Source organism: Peromyscus eremicus, chromosome 1 (genome assembly GCF_949786415.1).
Source record: "Peromyscus eremicus chromosome 1, PerEre_H2_v1, whole genome shotgun sequence".
Lineage (NCBI taxonomy): Eukaryota > Metazoa > Chordata > Mammalia > Rodentia > Cricetidae > Peromyscus > Peromyscus eremicus.
In genome coordinates this window covers 38,100,532-38,120,748 of record NC_081416.1, presented here as the reverse complement: position 1 = coordinate 38,120,748, position 20,217 = coordinate 38,100,532, and the positions used below count along the sequence as shown (strand labels likewise).

At 45.6% G+C, this 20,217-nt stretch overlaps 1 protein-coding gene across 1 annotated transcript in view; it reads right to left on the bottom strand.

The window, feature by feature from the left end:
* Window positions 1-584: 584 nt before the first annotated feature.
* Window positions 585-20,217, bottom strand: part of Entrep1 (endosomal transmembrane epsin interactor 1) — a 64,656-nt gene continuing 45,023 nt past the window's right edge. Inside the window, exons 4-11 of the mRNA XM_059259572.1 lie at window positions 18,203-18,331; window positions 16,028-16,135; window positions 15,653-15,786; window positions 9,595-9,724; window positions 9,375-9,453; window positions 7,790-7,942; window positions 4,935-5,227; window positions 585-1,426 (exon numbers count right to left, since the gene is read on the bottom strand). Coding sequence (XP_059115555.1) covers window positions 1,220-1,426; window positions 4,935-5,227; window positions 7,790-7,942; window positions 9,375-9,453; window positions 9,595-9,724; window positions 15,653-15,786; window positions 16,028-16,135; window positions 18,203-18,331 — 1,233 coding nt within the window. The 3' untranslated portion in view covers window positions 585-1,219. The remainder of the gene's footprint in view (window positions 1,427-4,934; window positions 5,228-7,789; window positions 7,943-9,374; window positions 9,454-9,594; window positions 9,725-15,652; window positions 15,787-16,027; window positions 16,136-18,202; window positions 18,332-20,217) is intronic.

Here is a 20,217-nt window from a genome sequence, read left to right as displayed (position 1 = left end):
TCTTGTCTCTGCCTGGAAAAGAAGAATACCCGGTCCTCCAAGGCATGACCCAGCTCAAACATCATTTCCTCAAAGATGCCCTCCCTCACTGTCCCCTCGCTTCTTAGCACTAATCCCATCAGTAACTGCTTTATTGATTTCTGTTTATAGCCCCACGAGAATACAGGTCCATGGTGCCTTTCAGCCTAGCATTATAAAATTCAGCCCAGGGCTTGCCTAATGCATTGTTATCTGTGGGGTTCAGGGACTGCAGAAATTAAACTAGCTTGGTGGCCAATAGGGCACCCTGAATACCACATTCCCAAGCTCCAAACCTCTATGACAGTGGTTCTCAACCTGTGGGTCGTGACCCCTTCAGCAAACCTCTAGCTCCAAAAAAATATTTTTTTTACATTATGATTCATAACAGTAGCACAATTACAGTTCTGAAGTAGCAACAGAAATAATTTTATGGCTGGGGGGTCACCATAACATGAGGAAGTGGTATTAAGGGGTTGCAGCATTTGGAAGGTTGAGAAGCACTGCTTTATGAGTTAAGGCCTGGTCAACTGAGTGCACGGAAGTATTACACACGGAGCCCAGAGTTCCAAAGTCAACACTTTATTCTGTTCTTTCTTAGGTGGTCTAGTTTGCAAGCATGAATAAATGGGATCAACCACAGTCCTCTCCCTTAATGCCCTTCATTAAAAAATCACCGCTTAGCAGGTCTCCGGTTTTTCCTCAAGAAGTGGGATTGGGGGGTAACCCAAAGGAGGCTGGAGGACCGCAGTCACATGGGGTTAATCCTCATGTCTCCTGCCAGTTCCTCTCACTGAGCAGCCAAAGGCCGCAGGCAGCTATAAATAGCCCAGCAGCCCTCCCCTTACAGCAAGGGAATGAACTTGGCAACAAGAGCCATAAGGGGTGAGGCAGGCAGAGACTCTTGAGCCTGTTTTCTGCTCACCCAGTGCGTGCCCCGGGGATGCCGCAAGATGCAGCAGAAAATGGAGAGCTCCCCGCTTTCACTTCCAACTGGGAGCACACCTACCGGAAGGGACCTACTTCACCCCAGTTCACCTTAGTGCCCTCATCAGCACAAAAAGGAGCCAAAGAGCAGGAATAAATGTTCTCCCAAGGACCCCTGTTGAGAGGTTCCCCGGGGGGACCCCCAACTCCGAGAAAGTAAACAGCACTGAGGAAGGACATCCATCCTTTGGACTGGCCCTCCATGTCCCTCAGTTCACAGGACAGTCTCTCGAACGACACCAATGAGGCTGTGTGGCCGCTCAGCCTCAGCTCGCTGCTGGGGTCTCCTCTCAGCTCTAGGCCTTCCCACCAGGGAGAAGGTGCTCAGGTCTCCACAGCTGCGAAGGTGCAGCACGCCTGGCTGTCTCCTCGAGGTCAGCACATGGGCCTGGGAAGTGCTGGGCTGTGATGGGGCCATTATCTTTGGGAAAAGAGAAGGGAAGATGTTAGCTTTACCAGGGCTGGCCTTCCGACCCACCCCCTTGTGTCTGTCTGTGGATGTTAATGTTTAGTTGCTTCAGAATAAAAAGGGGTATTTTCCAAAGTAGAATCTATTTAGAATTCCAAAGATGGTGCCCAACGTGGGGCTCGAACCCACAACCCTGGGACTAAGAGTCCCATGCTCTACGGACTGAGCTAGCCGGGCTGGTGTTTCTGCAAAGTGCTGTGAGATGTTCTGTATGTTAAATGTGTTGCTCTGATTGGTTAATAAATAAAACACTGATTGGCCAGTAGCCAGGCAGGAAGTATAGGCGGGACAAGGAGAAAAGAGAATTCTGGGTACAGGAAGGCTGAGGCAGAGAGACACTGCCAGCAGCCATGATGAGGAACAGAATGTAAAGTACTGGTAAGCCACAAGCCACCTGGCAAAGTATGGATAAATAAAAATGAGTTAATTTAAAATAGAAGAACTAGGTAACAAGAAGCCTGCCACGGCCATACAGTTTGTAAACAATGTAAGTCGCTGTGTATTTACTCGGTTGGGTCTGAGCGGCTGCAGGACTGGTGGGTGAGAGAGATTTGTCCAGACCATGGGCCAAGCAGGACCGGAAAAAAACTCCAGCTATACAAAGAATTTTAAACTTCACCTCTTTTGTAAAGTTTTGAAGAAATTCTCCTAATTTTCCATTGTTTCAGCAGTAGACAAGCCATATAAAATGACTCAATTGTACTTTGTTGTTTTATTATTAACACTGTTTTCTTCATATTTCCCCAATATCCCTGTGTTCCCAGTCAGGGATTCCTAGTAATGGAGAGGGATGTGGGTAGTATAGCCTGTTAGGGACATCAAGTCTCACCTGCCACCTCTTCTGACATTCTACATGGATGCTTGGTTTTGGTTTTGGTTTTGGTTTTGTTTGTTTGTCTGTCTGTCTGGTGTGTGTGTGTGTGTGTGTGTGTGTGTGTGTGTGTGTGTGTGTGTGTGTGTAAAACATACTCTGTGAATGTGTAGACCAGAGCTGACATTCAGTGTCTTCCCCTATCATTCTCCACCTCATTCTTTGGAGAGTCTCTCTCACTGCACCTGATGCTGGCCGTTTTGGTTAGACTGAGTGGCCAACAAGCCCAGGAGCTGCCCGAGCTGCAGGCCAGTGCCGCCATGCCTTGTTTTTACATAGATACTGAGGATCCAAACATTGGTCCTCAGGCTGGCACAGCAAACATTCTACCCACTGAACCATCTCCCCAGCTCTGAGCCTGGGATTTTTAACAAGGAACAAGTGGTACTAACACTGAAACACTGGTCTGGTCTGGTCTGGATCAGGTAATAAGTTTATAGAATGCCAATAAAGATCAGTGGTGCTTCAGGTGGATTGATAAACCTTGGGGAAACAGCCTAAAAAGCAGGACACTATCTGCAAGAGCCAGAGAAGGGCTCTAGTGCCAGGCCTGTCTTCAATGTGTCACAGAACTTTAAACACATAACATAGGACTTACTTCTCAAAAACGCAAAAATATAGACTATTTCTCGTCCAGCTAGGACTGATGAGGGAGGACTGGCTGGCTGGCAGATCTGTGGAAAGCTGAACTATCTTGTCACTGTGGTGTGTGATACTGTTAGTGCCTTGAAAGAATCAGGGAGTCTTATTGCCAGTGACCCTCACAGGACAAAGCCACTCTGTTTCAGTCTGATTTTTTGAGGCCATTACACATTTAATACCCACAAAAGCTGTGATATTAAATTTTGCTAACACTGTTAATTATATTCATCTATAAGGCCTGTTCCTGTCTCCCAATTAAGAAGACAATTGTACTGTTTATCAAATTGGACTATTATAAGACAAATGTTGTTTTATTTATTTATTTTACTGGGAATGAGTAAAGTGGATCTAACGGAAGTGTGGAAAGCTGAGGGGAGCTGGAAATAAAATGTACTCTTGCGTTGTCCTTGACTCCTTTTGTCTGGGGAGGTGTGTGGCACTGATACCCCCATGTGGGGTTCAGAAGCAGAAGGCCTCAGCTGATGACCCAGAGTCCGTAACAATAACCTCCATACTTGAACTTTCATCTGGTCTGGGGCAAAAGATTCTAGAAACAGGTGCTTGCTAGAGCCTGTTTTTCCTTTAACCCAGAGCTAACTGCCAGGGATCAGGACTGGAAAAGTGCAGACTGAGCGCCTGGTAGGTGCGCTGGCACTGTCCTCGCCACACTTTCGGCCTTCGAGAAGCAACTCCAAATGCTTACTCCTGTTAACGGGCCACTGGGGCCAGACAGAGTGAAGAGGCAGGAATGACTGCCGGAGCACCTCAGAGATGTCAGGAGAGAAATGGACGCCTACGCAAGCTCCGGCCTGCAGCCTGACCTGGAGCCACTGACTGACCGCTTCTGAAGAGCAAACCGCAACCGCAGGAGGGTATGGAAGCCACGCACCCCCTCTAACACCTCAGAACAGTCTTTTCCCACGGGCCTCTGGGGGAGCGGGAGAGAATCTGACTTTGAATTTGGGTTAAAAAAAAAAAGATAGACAGACAGACAGACAGATAGATAGATAGATAGATAGATAGATAGATAGACAGACAGTCAGACAGACAGACAGACAGACAGACAGTCAGACAGACAGACAGACAGATGCCTGTGAGTGGAAAGGAGGAACAGAAAGGAAAGTGAGGTGGATTGTTCAAATCTCCCTGGAATGAAGTAGTGATTACACTGAGATCCAGCCCAACTCAGCATAGGACACACCGGCTGGGCACTCCAACTACAAAGACACAGAGCAGTAACACTGGGCATTGCAGTGTTCTATGTCCACAGCATCGCCCCACTGACCCAGAAGAACAAGCAAATAGCCAACCGGTAACAGCAGCTCCCCGAAGGGTAAAGAGAAGGTTCTAGCTGGGAGGAAATTCCACTTCCCTGGAGACACAGGGCTGAAGATTACCTCGCCCAACCCTTCCCTTTAAAGATGAGAAACCCGAGGCCCAAATGGATTCCATGCACGCCTGTTTTGTCTTTTCCCAAGGTGGCTTCAGTTTGGGGAGCCTTTTACTTTTTAATCTATGGAAAGAAAGGTATGTGTTCCTCTAAGTCCTATCAACTAACTTGCCTGGCCCAGTAACTCGTGGGCACGTGAACAGCTCCTAGTCCCCTGCCAATCTTGAGATTCCGTCATCATTTTTAAGGGCTGAGACAACCCCACACCCTGGGCAGCCTCCCACGGAGGAAACCATAAGCGGGGTGAACTCTATAGTGTTCAGATCCTTTGCTTTTTACTAGGCATGCTTCTACCTTTCAGAAGATGGGGTTCTCTTCCCTTGGGCCAAGAGCACTGTAGAAAAGGCATGAAGCCCAGAAGGAAAGCTCTGTGGTTTCCTCTCTAATGACATGAACCCCAGGCCCAGGTCCCTGGAGCCTGTAACCATGGATGTACTTCAGCCATGGTAGACACCAGTTACTGGCTGAGCGCCTACTACTGATCATAATAACAGTACCTGTTCTAGGAAACTGGCACTTGTGATAGCTTCCTCCATGTGCTCCTCATCAGACTTCAGAACAGACTTTATGTTTTCTACAAGTTCATGGATGTCCGGAGTCATGCTGCAGGAGGACTGCTCCAGGAACCTGGCCACTAGCAGCTTGGTGTCTATGTAAGACCTGTAATCTATCAAGGAGCGGGGTCTGCATCTCGATGCTCTTGGTCTCACACCTCTCCTCAGGGTCACCGCCGCCAGATCTAGCCTCCTGTCTGTCTGAGTTGCAGCTTCGCAGCTGAGCACTGGGGTGGCTGTGAACAGAAAGAAATAACATGTCAGTATTGGCCAAGGCCCCTCTGGACCCGGGCTGTGAATCTCAGTGTAGACAACATCCAGCAGATGCCTGAGGCCATGCATGTATCTCTCACCTTCATCTTAAAGAAGGAAAGGAATGATAGCAGATGATACCTACACAAGCCCTTGTGTGACGTGTACTTGCAATAGGCTACGTCCTGAGACACCGAACCATGCACATAAACAGTTCCCAAGGCAAAGACGGATGACACGGCACAGAATTCACAGGGCAAACTACAGCACAGTGTGTTTCATGGAGTACAGGAGGTAGATCGGAATGGATGGCCAAGCAGAGAAAAACATGGCGGACCAGTGAAAGAATGGTGGTGGTACGGGAGGTATGGAAGAGTCAAAGAGAGAAGGGACTGATGAGAGACTTGTAGGATGGTCACAAAGTTTACCGTCACAGTACCTTTGTCCTAAACATCCTCAAGGGCACTGTACTGACTTCTATTACCAAGGCTCATACCACGGCTATGAGGCAGACCTATGGCTATTACGTAAAACTCAGGTGCAGAAAGTTACATCATTCCAGAAGTTAAAAGAGGGTCTTGAAATCTGCCGCAGGCGCTAACTTCCACAGCTGCCTCCATCAGTAAAGGTATAAAGACTGGCAAGGAGCTATTTCACCATGAACCGGGTGAAGAAATGAATACTCGGGTCTGATCCCCACGTGTCCATAAGCCGCCATCAGCCTTCAGTGCGCACAACTTGAATCTGTAAAGACCTCATAGGTGGGGATTTAGATGTTGATGGAAGCAGGAAGCAGAAGGTGGAAGAGCAGGTGGAGGAAGGGAATGTTTCCTTTTCCTCTGGAGAAAGGTAGACAAGAGTTCTGAACCAGGGATAGAAACTGTCCTTCCAGCTTGCCGTGTGCATGTTATAGATAACGAGTCTTCTAAACACCCAGAAACACAGGCTAAAGCCATGTTGGGACCGAGTGGGGTTTACACTCACTCGCTGAAGGCAATGTGGTGCCTTCCCTAGCAAAATAGGTCAAAGGGTAAACGTCCTTTCCTCCATGGGACTGCAGAATTCAAAGGGCGTTGAGGAAGGTCTCCATTTGCTGTGCAAACAGCTAAGTGCTCCTGGACGCTGGCACACAGCCTGCCCAAAGACTCAACTTGCCAGGTGGGATACAGGAGATGCACATGAAGGTGGGGTCTGTAACTAGAGGCCCGGCTGCCAAGCCTACGGGTTTGCAGAGGCACACAGCTAGTCTCAGGAGGCGGGACTTCCTTCCCACCTGGAAGCTGCTGCAGAGACAAGGGAAGTGTCCTCTGTGGCTTCCATATGGTCAGTCCAGAGCTGTGATAAATGACACTCAGTGTCAGAGGGACAGAACAGAGACCACAAGAGCCGGACAGGACCCAAGAGAACAAGGTTAGTGACTGTCCAATTAATCCGCACACAGTTTCCGAAGAGCAGAGTACAGCTACTAGACTAATTTCCCAAAAGAGGCCTCTGCTGGCTGAATTACAAAAGCTGTTCACTTTATTCCTTTGCTTCCTTTATTTTTATATGCTTTTCTAGAACGAGAGATGTTTGTAGATATTAAGGTATTCATAAGTTCCAAAAAGGCTCAGTGTTATTATTTTGAAATTTTTAAATTATTCAACATCTAAACTCAAGCAAAACCCAAAACAAAGAAGGGGGGAGAGGAATGAAGCAGGTGAACATGTTTCACTATATCCGAAGTTTTTAAAACATGACCAGATTTCAATAATTAAGACTACTCAAACACAGTAAAAAAGATAACAAACACAAGATCATGGAGCCAAAGAGTGAAAACATATGCGCCTTGACTGGTTCTCATAATGCCTGCCAGCAACCAGGAATCAGGATATGGTTTACATAATAACTCTGCAGTTGTGCCCAGCACAGCATCATGGGCAACCAAAATAGCCAATGACTTCAGGAACAAATTCTACTAGCCTAAAACAAAGTGCCAGGGCCAGTAAGATGGCTCATCAGCTAAAGACACTTGCCTCCAACATGGCCACCTGAGCAGCATCCCCAGGACCCACATGATGAAGAGAACTGACCCATACAGGTTGTCCTCCAACCTCCATCAATGCACCACAGTGCACCCACCCTCCCCCGAAACACACAAATGATTTCTTTTATTTTAAAGACATACCACGTGCATTTTCCAAATGTGAATGTAGAGTATCTCATTTTTCCCATGGCCTCTTAACCTCCCTCAAGATACTGCTTAAAACTTGCAAGGGGGCCGGGCGGTGGTGGCGCACGCCTTTAATCCCAGCACTCGGGAGGCAGAGCCAGGCGGATCTCTGTGAGTTCGAGGCCAGCCTGGACTACCAAGTGAGTCCCAGGAAAGGCGCAAAGCTACACAGAGAAACCCTGTCTCGAAAAACCAAAAAAAAAAAAAAAAAAAAAAACTTGCAAGGGCCCTCAGCTAGCAAGAGCCACCTGATTGTACCTGTCCCCTTCAACCAATACTTAGCACCAGTCAGAGAAACACAGTGCTCTAGCACGGGCCTGGGGAATGACATCACCTCTCTCCTCTGAGTGGTGAAGCAAAGGGTCGCTTCTTGACCTTGTCCTCAGAGGTGGGAAGGCCCTCCGGCTCCTGGGAGGTTGCACCAGGATGGAAACAGGAGTTGATGCAGACGTGTTTTCTTCACCAGTTGTGTTAGGAAGAACCCCACCTGATTTTTAAAAAAGAAAAAAAAATAAAAGAAACACATTATTTCAGCAGCTGCAGCCCTCAAAATGTTGGTCAGGAAACACCTGTGGGCCCAAGCGTGCCAAGGCAAGAGTGATATAATTAATAACATTTACTTAGGCTGGTGGCCCAGGCAGTTTTTCCTTCCCAGCTCCAGGGCAAAGCCTTCATCACCAAATCACCCTGCCACACTTAAAACAAGGCAACAAGGACAATGATTAAGGCCAAGGGGCAGAATTAAGAGGCCGGGCGAGCCCATCAGTTTGGTCTGTTTCCTAGGGGTGTTCAGGATCTTTCTCGCCAGGACATCCTGCTGCAGCCTCCAGGGGCACCTGAGCTTTTCACAGCATCTGGCTCTTCAGGGAGGTGCCACCCACATGAGGGTGAGGGTGTTACCCAAGACTAGGGGATGCACATCTGCCTGGCCCAGAGCGTACCCAGGTTGGGACACCCACAACAGCCCAGCTAAGGGAGCCAGTGGCTGCAAAAATGCATCAATAAATCACACTGGAATTGGATGGTCCCTGCTCAGGAAATGCAGCTACATCAATTGGAAAGCTCAGTTTCTGATCTGAAAAGTCCTTGTTATAAATAAATAAATAAATAAATAAATAAATAAATAAATAAATAAATAAATAAATAAATAAATGATAAATAAGAGTTGCAAATATGCTTATTAAGGGGAGAGGATATTGTTTTAAGATTCTTCTTAAGGCAGGTTGTAGCTCAGTGGCAGGGGCACAGTCTGCCCTGTCCCAGATGTAGGGTGGATAGAAAAATGTTCCAAACAGCACTACTGAAAAGCTACCTCCATCGGAAATGGCCCAAGTCAATCCATTATTCATTGCCATCTGCAATTTTGTACCAGTGGACAATTCTCTAGGCCATTTAAAACCTCCCCAAAGACAGAAAGCTGGGACAACGGTGTCCTTAAATTACAAGGATAAATGTAAATTGACTCTAGCATAGGCCACAGGACTGAAAAATCTTAATTCTCTACGCATTAAAACCCTTGGTTGTAAATGACAGGGTGAATACACACTGCAATACATGAAACTCATGTTCTTTTAAAGGAGCCCAGCTCATTTTAACAGAACAAAAAAATAGATTAGGAAACACAGGAATCACAAATTCACCTCCACTCCATTCCAGGGGTTCCTGAGGATAGTCTGATTATTCATAAAAAGATTATAAGCGCTTATCTTTATTTCAGTATGTTTTTTCTTCTTCCTGTTCACATTTTAGATCTTACTTCTAAGCCCTGAGAGCTGACAGTATTTTGGCCCTGACAAGAGGATGTGGGCCGAACCATTTGCTCCAAGAATACTTTACCTCCAGCAAATCGCTGGTCCGAGCACTCAGTAGATGTTCTAATCTATTGAATTATGGCTTGGGAAAGTGAAGATGTGTGTTACCTTGAGTTATTTGTGTACAAACTGGCTCCAGTGGGCTCGCAGCAGCTTCTGGTCCTTCTGGCATTTGGAATGAAGACTCCTGCATCACAAAGGAAGGGAGAAAGAGTATTTGGCTCTTTATGATGTTCAAATCACTGCTCAGAGGACCTCAGTAAACTCCTTCAGATGATGTGAGTGCATCATCTATGTGAGGTGTACCACCCATTTCCTCTGGACATACCTGTTCCTGATCGATCTGGCTCACCACAGCTTCATACGGAGGTGGGGGTTCCAGAGGACAGAACACTTCCACACCCTTGATTCGTGCTCCATAGATATGTGGCAGAGGGATGACATCAGAACCAACCATCCTAGAAAAAGCACCTGGGCATCAGGAGGCATGCTCTGCAGACTGGCCCCTGCAACTAACTGGGCCCTCTGCCTTGGCCCTAGGCTGGGGAGAAACCACTCACAGTGGCTCAGTCCAGAAAGGGGATAAGCACCCACGCTGTCGTAGGAAAATGCCCAGGGGTCCCCTTAGGCACATGGCAGTGTATAAAATGTAATGCCCTTTTTCCTTCTAAGTACACCAGTGGAAACAAAAACAACAGTCCATAGAGACAGAAAGCATGGGTGATTGCCAGGCTCTGGGGGAAGGGACTGAGGACTGTTTATGTGTTACAGACTTCGAGTGAGATAGAGGTGGTGGTTGCACAATGTGGTGAATATGCCAAGTACCACTGAATCATACAGTTAACAGTCAAATCAACTAAGGATAAGAGAAATCTCAGTTCTCCACTGTATTAGTACGCAGCAGTTTCTTGCCTTGGTTTCCTTAATGTCTGACTCATGAGAGAAATTCACTGTTAATTATTTAAAAGGAATTAATTTGAAACAAAAGGTGAGCAATGCCACAGCTTGAGGACAAAACAGGAGCCGGCAGAAAGGATCCCAGAGTGACTCCCACATCTTCCTCGGGTAGGCCTTCGACACTCCCTGACAAATGATGTGCCTGGTGTGCGGGACTGGATAAAATTTAAAAACAGCGTCATATTAAGGACAGTGAAAGAGGTGGATTAAGGTTGGCATTCTCTTTTTCTCTGAACTTGATATAGCAAACGCGGCTGGGCTGACAAAAAAGATCGGCGTTCATTTGGAATACGGACACCCCACTCCCAACCACAAAGCTAGAGCTCACTGACAATTTCAGCAGAGAAACTTTGCAAGAGCCTCACGATTACCAAGACACAGAGAGGCCGGCTTGAGACAAAGTTACTCTATGTGATTATAACATGATTGAAAAGCCAGCTGCTGTTTTCCGGGTTAAAGCTAATGTCTCCTGGAGCTCTGCTTATGTCTCCTGGAGCTCTGCTTCCTCCCACAACCGATCCTGCTGGCTTCGACTATTTCCACTCTGTTCTTTATCACCCTTCTGTTGCTCCAACACTTCCATTCTTTAAGTCCAGATAAGTGGGGTTCCTTAGAAGGTACGATCCGCTACACTTACCAACACAAACATATGATGCCACCGCGTTAGCACAGAATTACTATGAATCACTCAACCATAGCTCTCCTTTCCCAACTGCCTTTCTCCCAAAGTTAGGTGCTTTCCTCTTTTAAGCAGGTCTTAAGGAATAGTTTTTGGTTGTTTGTAGAGGGCACAAGGTCCCTGTGCTCACAGATAAGCACTAGGAAACCCAGAAATGTTAAACATTCAGGCTTGTCTCTTCAAAGGAAGAAATGTGTGACCTGTTTTCTGCCCCGAAGGCTGAGAATGGAAGTGGTTAAAAGCCTTGGTGACCTCTGTGCTATTGGTATGACCAAGGCCACATCTGACTCCCCTAGACTCTTACAAACAAGACTAGAGATGGTTAACAGCCATCTTTTATTGCTGTGAAGAGACACCATGACCATGGCAACTCTTATAAAGGGAAACATTTAATTGGAGCTGGCTTACAGTTTCAGAGGTTCAGTCCATTATTGTCATGGCAGGAAGCATGGTAGTATCCAGGCAGACATGGTGCTGGGGAAGGAGCTAAGAGTTCTACATCTTGATCCATAGGCAGCAGAAGGAAACTGTGTGCTGGGAGTAGCTTAAGCATATGAGACCTCAAAGCCCACCTCATAGTGACACACTTCCTCCAACAAGGCCACATCTCCTAATAGTGCCACTCCTTATGGGCCAAGCACTCAAACACATGAGTCTATGAGGGCCATTCCTATTCAAACCACCACAATAGCCTAGGTGCCCTCTACACTATCTGTATGACAGAGACCACACCAGATTATTTGGTCTATCTATAGAACCCATCTTTAGGGGCTGAATATATGCCTCAGTGGCAAGGAACACTGGGTGCTCTTCCAGAGGTCCTGAGTTCAATTCTCAGCAATCATATGGTGTCTCACAACCATCTATAATGAGATCCAATGCCCTCTTCTAGCGTGCAGGTGTACACGCAGACAGAGCACTTACACACATAAAATACATAAATAAATCTTAAAGACTTAAAACCTAAAATCTTAAAACTCACTTATGGAAGAAGTGACATGTACTTTGAAAAGAGTTTCAATGTAATTATATTTTAAACTTTATTGTGCACATCAGGAAACTTTTTTCCAAATTGTACTGTACTTAAATATGTTCGGTGTCAGATTCTAGAAATTTGAGCCAACACTGGCTATTGAACCAGACTTCCTTCTTGCCCCCTGTGGATCAACACTCTGCTTGCCACAGTGTTTACAGAGACACCCACACATATGCATACATACACACACACACACACACACACACACACACACACACACACACACACTGTTTGTTGTGTTTCCTGTGGTCAAGGGACCCTTGAAAACAAAATAAAAAAGCAAAACGAAAACTCACAAGATTCCCTGCCAATATTTAAGCAAATAATCAAAAGAAGAAAAGACACCAATAGAAAACAGGGAACTGAAATTTTAAAGTAATTAAAAAGTATAAAAAGGCAAAAAAAAAAAAAGTAAAAAGAAAAGAGAACCCTGTACTCAGGCTGTACCAGAGAATAGAAATCAACAGTCCACCCATAACAGTGTCTGTTCTTGGAATATGAAAAAAAGAAAGGAGGGAACCTTATAGAAATTGGTGAAACGAAAGATTGAAGGCCAGATGCATTTGAGAGACTGATTTTGAGGGGGAGAGGCAGTTTCTGGATTTAAAATTCATTCTATTCCTTGTGCCCATTCCCTGGAAGGGAAGAGTCGAGGTTTTCTATTGGCACCTGACTCGGGGTGTTCCCAGTGTGGGTGTATAAGGTGCCAAGCATCAAGTTCACAAAGGAATCCCATGAAAGACTTCCTGGGCTGTCTGGAGAATTTCTAACAAAGCTCTCCTGAGTGGGCATCCTCTTTACACAAGGACTCGGGCATGTATTTCATCACAACTCTCCTACTCAGCTCATACTGTTTAAGACTCCAACTGCTGAGTGACTCCAAGAAACTAGACCCTTCCTAGATTTAGTGGAGGAATCCTGACCAATGAACAGCATAGGTGTTTGAATCAGGGAGGCCTACTTTCTCCTTAGAGGGCCAGTCTTCAGTCTTTAATCAGTACAACCCCAATGCATCACCACTCTAGCACTTATAAACCCCTGCCTTTGCCCCTCAGCAAAGGCAGAAGATGGCTGCGTCCCTTGCCTAGGGCATTACCACCCCCAGCACTGCTTGTCTGTCTGTTATGATAGTCTTTGGCATTCCCAACCCATTGACAACCATTGTATCCATAGAGGTAAAGACATTCCCAGCCCAATGACTACCATTGTATCCATAGAGGTAAAGACATTCCCAATCCACTGACAGCCATTGTATCCATAGAGGTAAAGACATTGCCAACCCATTGACAACCATTGTATCCATAGAGGTAAAGACATTCCCAACCCAATGACTACCATTGTATCCATAGAGGTAAAGACATTCTCAATCCACTGACAGCCATTGTATCCATAGAGGTAAGGACATTGCCAACCCATTGACTACCATTGTATCCACAGAGGTAAAGACATTCCCAATCCACTGACTACCATTGTATCCACAGAGGTAAGGACATTGCCAACCCATTGACTACCATTGCATCCACAGAGGTAAAGACATTCCCAACCCATTGACTACCATTGTATCCATTGAGGTAAAGACATTGCCAACCCATTGATGACCATTGCATCTACAGAGATAAGGCAGGGGATTTCCAAGGATCAAGAGGTCAGGCGAGCAGGCTTTCATTTTAGATGCTAAACTACCACAGAATCTCTTCCAGAAGGAAACCCAGAAGTTGGGGAGGGCATTTTATACAATGTGATCACAAAATGAAATATTCCTAGGGTGGTTATGATGACCATTGATGCTGCATTTTGATGGATGACACCTCAGAGTCAGTACCGAAGGAAAGTCTCTCTCCAGGTAAGCCACTTCTTACCTTATATCACGGGGAAAATAAGAGGTCATGGGGACCATAGTGGTTTGACTAGAAATGGCCCTGTAGGATCAAATGTTCGAATGCTTTGTCATCAGGGAGTAGCACTAGTTGGGAGGGATTAGGAGGTGTGGCCTTGTTGGAGTAGGTGTGGTCTTGTTGAAGGAAGTGTGTCATTGAGGGTGCACTTTGAGATTTCAAGGACTCAAGCCAGGCCTAGTGGCTTTCTCTCTTCCTGCTGCCTGCAGATCCAGATGTAGAACTCTCAGATACCTCCCCAGCACCACGTCTGTCTGCATGCCATGCTTCCCACCATGATGACATGGACTAAACCTCTGAAACTGTAAGCCAGCCCCAATTAAATGTTTTCCTTTATAAGAGTTGCCGTAGTCATGGTGTCTCTTCACAGCAATAAAACACTGACTAAGGTTGAGACAAACAAACTATTATTTCCTGGAAAATTATGTTCTCTGGGATCCTTTGGGACTCAGCCCTAGCAATGGAGAAGAATCAGCTTGGGAGGTTCTCAAACTAGAGATGGACCACAGAGAATACACATTTTATTGCTATCCATCTTCACACATCTGCAATTCTCCTCTTATTTTCTGAAATAATCAGAATCATCCCAGCCTGGCTCCTGAGGCTCTGCAGTGCCAGCAGGCCACTCCCCAAACAAAGAAAAGCCTGCTGTTCCAGACCCAACATACATCTGTCCACCCAGCGGATAGCCCCTCCCCTAGCTTTGTGACCATCTCTGTCTCTGCCTGGGAAGGTGTTCCAGAAGGAGTAAGGTCAGATTCAAAGAACATTAGCAGTGCCTAGGTGGAACCTATTTCAAATACATGCACAGCTGTCCTGAACATCAGAAAATATTTTTCCAACAGCCCCAAGCCTGCACCACATATGTCTCATGAATCTACATGTACTACAGATATAGGAAAATATGTAGGCCTGGTCCCAAAATACCAAGCTAAAGATGTTAATTTTCCTGTAGACCCCAGAGATGTTTTCCTTTGGGGTTTAACCTTTAAACTCAGCATAAAGCCATTTCTCTGGGGATGCCAGAGCTGACTGGGTAACCCAGTTGGTAGTTGGCTATTCTGGGCTTGGGAGACCTCTGGGCACTGAGTACTGTGATCCTAACACTCACGTTAGCGATCTAGACTGAGCTCCTGTCCTGGAGCAGAGGAAGCAGGTCTAACTCATCTTGAATTTCTGCAATCCAGCATAGTACTAAGCAAGCAGTAGAGGACTGATAGTGTTTGATGAATGAATAAATGAGATTATTCTTTAAACGTTCAATTCTATACAACAACAATAACCAGACAAATGCATATTTCATTCTACAAATAGACTTAAGAACGCAGTCAAAATATGAACTGGAATTTGAAAAAGAAAAAAAAGGCATGCTGTCCATTTTTTTTTTCTAAGACAGAGAGATGCAATTAAGGATTAATTTTTTTCTTAGTGGCGGCAAAGAATTTCATGACTGTTGGGACCCGCTGATGGTGGTATAATGAAACGTCGACTCTGCCTAACTGAGCGTGTTTCCAGGGCAACAGAAATTCTCAATCATGTCAGATTACAGCTGTTATCTCCCTGGGTGTCAGCTTTCCCTAGGAAGCTAACTGAAATTGAAAAAGTGTATCTCTAGGTCAAGGTTGGACTTATCTTTGGAGTCATCTGCTTTATCAGAGAGAAAGGAGACAACATGGAAGAGCGCAACTCGCGCAGGACAAAATAAACCTGTCTGGATGCTAGAGAAAAAAGTGGACGCTCAGGCTGAGCGTGCTGGAGACCATACAAGTCTGAACTCGGAACATACCGCGGAGACCCCAGCCTGGCTTCAGAATGATACCTGCGGTTCATCCTCGGGGTGCAGGAGTAAAACGTGGCAAAGTAGGAAGGGGGAGGCACCGGCGGCACAAAGTCATCTGGGTCTGGAATCCGTCCATGTTCTTCCACTTCTTCCACAGACATCTGGGATTCATCCTGATTAAACAGCAGAACAGGTGGAAAGCAATGGATCACACAGTAGGGGTGGACAGCCAGGCCAAACCACCATACAGTGCTTCCACACACAGTAGGGGTGGACAGCCAGGCCAAGATACCACACAGCGCTTCCACACACAGTAGAGATGGACAGCCAGGCCAAGATACCACACAGCGCTTCCACACACAGTAGGAGTGGACAGCCAGGCCAAGACACTGCACCCTGTTTCCTCACACTTACAATACAAGGCCTTCTGCTGGCGAAGATCTGGAGGTAGCGCAGGGCAGCAGCCACCAAACACACTGTGGTGGTCAGGGCATTCAAGGCACACAGGGCAAACAGAACTTTCTGGAAACAACAAGACCTCTGATCAGAGAGCAGTGTAAAATCATGTCAATAATGCTACCCAAACTGGTAAGCTTCCAAGGAGATGAGGGCAGGGAGTTAGATAACATCTTGCTTCTGAAAGTGCTGAATGAAATAGATGCTGGCTAATATTATCCTCAGCCAGAATGTAGATTTCTTAATTTTTTTTTTCAAGATAGAGTTTCTTTGTGTGACAGCTCTGGCTGTCCTGGAACTTGCTCTGTAGACCAGGCTAGCCTCAAACTCAAAATCCACCTGCCTCTGCCTCCTGAGTGCTGGGATTAAAGGCATGTCCCACCACTACCCAGCTGATTTCTTAATTTTAAAACCTTACAGTCTCAGCTACTTTGAAGACTAAGGCAGAAGGATCATGAGTTCAAATCCAGACTGGGCAATGCATTAAGACTACGTAAACAAACAAAAACAAAACCAACCTAGACTGGATAGAGATACACCTATAATCCCAGGACCCTGAGGGTTGAGGCAGGAGGATCTCAGTTCCAGGTGAGACTCCAATTCAAAAAATAAGTAACCTAAAAAAAAAAAAAATCCCTGCAGCTCCCTATTTCACAAAGGCCTAGTGTTACATACAGGGCAGTCAGACCTCCATGTTCATGGGGTTCACTTTCCTAGATTCAATGAACCCCAAATGGAAAATGCTCAAAAAAGTACAAGGCTGTGCTGAACATACACAGACCCTTTTCATGTCATTTTTTTTTCCTTAAATGATATAGCAACTATTTGCCCAATACTTTGCACCAGGTACTGCCTCTAAAGATGGTTCGAGCATGCAGAAGAGTGTGCGAGGGTTCTGTGCAAACCTATGCCATTTTCTGGAAGGGGCTTGGATGCAACACAGTTCAGTCTCCTCAGGGGTGCTGAAGCCCACCTCCCAGGGACACAGAGGGACTTTTAGAAGCATCTGAATGCTATCTAGAAATGTTCCTTCCAGAAGGGAAGTGACAATCTTCTGTAATTGGCACCCCTCCACCCCGTCACCCCCCTACAGGGACACAGCACTTCCCAGGACGATGCAATCAGCTTAAGGTGTGGCCACTGCTTCTACTTCGAGAGTAACAGGTAGTGATGCTCCAGGCACTCAACCACACACAGCGGGAACCAGGGGCAGCCAGGAAGTAAACAGGACTTCTTTTCTCAAACTAGCAGCAAAGGCAACACGGAAGCTTGCTGTGGCTACGGCCCTGGCTCCTTCAGGGGCTTTCCCCAAGTTAAGTCAGGCTTAGAAGGTTCCAGATGGCTCAATTACCATATATGCAGAAGCCAAAGCAAGCAGGTCATTTTTCAAGTCCTGTACTACACAGAGCTGGCAGCTCTGAAGAGTTCTCTCTCTGAGTTTCCTCCTCCTCCTCCTCCTCCTCCTCCTCCTCCTCCTCCTCCTCCTCCTCCTCCTCCTCACCAAAACCAAAGATCTGAAGAGAGTCAACAGTGTTGGCTTAACCAACAGCTAAGGGGTCACCAGCTGATTTCGCCACCCACCACAGCCAGGCTGCAGTTGTCCGGCTGCATCATAAAGGCTGGCTTTGCATTCCTCTTTGACCCGAATCTTTTGAGTATTTTCCTAAATTTCTTTCACTTATTATAATCTTTGCCTATTAAACAAGATACAAAGAACTCAAATGCCTCCTGTATTTTCTGGCTGATCTTAGTCTATCTGTCATAGAATAGCAGCATTCAACAAGTTCATGCAACTCACTACAGTGCCAAGTAAGTATGCAACTGAGGCGTTCCTCAAAGCCACACCTCAGATGTGTGTATAAACACACACAGATGTACAGTTAGACCCCTTCCAACTTTTCATTTACCAGTTTATATCCTCAAATGCAATGGAATCTCTCCATACTTATTTTAAGATGCGATTGGTGGCCTTCTCTACACTCTTCTGACTGTGGGTCACTAGTGAGGGGCTACTCATACTTGCTCTTAGCAGTTTGACTCAGAGAAGGCTGTCACAGAAAGGGACTATCTCAAGGAGCCTTCTTGGCCCCCCTGGTGCATTTCTCAGTGGAGCCTGTGAGCTGTTCATCATACCTTAAGCAGAAGGTGAACAGCACTGCAAGGCTGGACTGGAAAGAGTTTCAAGGCATTTTCTTTGTCTGTGCATTTGGCTGGTTGAAATTCTTCACAACAGAAGCAGATCTTGCCTTCACCTAAGTCCACCTTAAGGAAAGATGCAGAACATTGATTTTATTATGGGGGTGGGGGACATGACATCCGACACTCTAGCTATACCATACAGCATGTATCATACAGGATGTGATGTGTATGGTTCCATGTCAGCCAACATCAGTATCAATCAAATTTATTTTATTTTTAGTTGAGTGCGTGTGTGTGTGTGTGTGTGTGTGTGTGTGTGTGTGTATGTGTGTGTGTGTGTGTGTGTTTGCAATGCCGAAAAAGACCAAAAGAGGGCATTAGATCCCTTGGAGCTTAAGTTACAGGAAGTTGTAAGCCACCCAACGTGGGTACTAGGAAATGAACTCATCTCTCCAGCCCCAAAGTTCATTTCTTGTACATGCTACAAGGCCCCAGCAGGCCAACATGGGGCTCTGTTTGTCATATTCCTTTGGGAACTCAGAGTTGTGAGACATCTCCCATCTTGGTGCTGTGGCATGAGTGACATCTAAGACACAGAACATAGTATGTGACACTTAAGGCAGGAATGTCAGATAAAATATAGGACACCCAATGTAAGTGTGAATTCAAACAAACAATTGTCTAAAATTAAAGAAGGTCTCAACCATTGCTTGAGGCATGTAGATAGTAACAAAAAAAAAAAGTCATTAGCAGTTCATCTGAAATTCAAACTCAGTTGAGTATCCTATAATTTTACCAATCAGAGTTAATGTTGCCCGTCACTTTAGCTCATAACTTCATGGCCAAAGTGAATCACATGATTGACGTGGATTTCAAGAAGGCAAGAGAATCCCAGTCCACCTCAAGGGTAAGAAACATAGGGTGAATTCTGTGAACAGTAGTCCTGGACCATGTAGAAAGACCTCCCCATGCTCATTCCCAATGCAGGCATAGATTCTTGAGTGAAGTGAAAATGGACGAGTAACCTTGTACATTCTTAATGAGATGCTCTGCAAACTCTTGGCCACGTCCAAATTGTTCTTAAGCAAGCTGAGAAAATATAGAACACCTGGTTTGGGTAAATAAAACCCCAGGTGGGAGGACAGAGGCCATCTTTCCTGCTTGCTCTGCAGTCTGAAAGGGTGAGGTTGGCTTTGCTCCTCTTTTTCCAAAAGGGAAGGTTGTAGCTCATTCCCTAATTGTTAATTAGGGATCTCTCAATTCATTAACTGAAAACTCTTCAGAAATCTTCAACGACTACACATTCACAGTTTCAGCTCTTAAAGTGGGGGAGGCTATTTGTCTTACTGAATTAATGTTCTTAACCTCTAGTTGCAGTATTGAGTTTCAGAGTTTTGTGAAAATTGGGGGAAAAATTGGATCTTCATATTGAAATTGAGTAGGAAATTAAAGGAAAAAAAATTCCCACTATTGGATTATGTAACATTTGAGGGAATCCAATATTATAGCTTATTTTTTCTTTTGAGGTAAAATTTACATATTATATATAAATTACACTGGGGGGTGTGCATGCATTTAATCCCAGCATTCAGGAGGCAGAGGCAGGCAGATCTCTGTGAGTTCAAGGCCAGCCAGAACAGAGCGAGTTCTAGGACAGCCAGGACTACAAAGACAAACCCTGTCTCAACAAACAAACAAACAACAACAATAAAACGACAAATATACCCATGGTAAGTATATCATTTGAGGAGTTTCAGCAGTGTACTTGCATAACCCAAGGCCTTCTCAACACCAGCCGTTACCATCATATTGAGAACATCCCTTCATGGCCCTTCTCTGTCAGTCTCTGCCCACTTCCTTTCCAGGGACAAACACCATTCTTTCTTTTCGCTCCTTTAGATTAGTATGGCCCCTTCCAGACCTCCACGGATTCTAACTTTTTTTTTATGCTTTGTCATAAAATCATGTTAAAAAGCATGTGTTATTATATTGATCAGGTTTTTATAGAA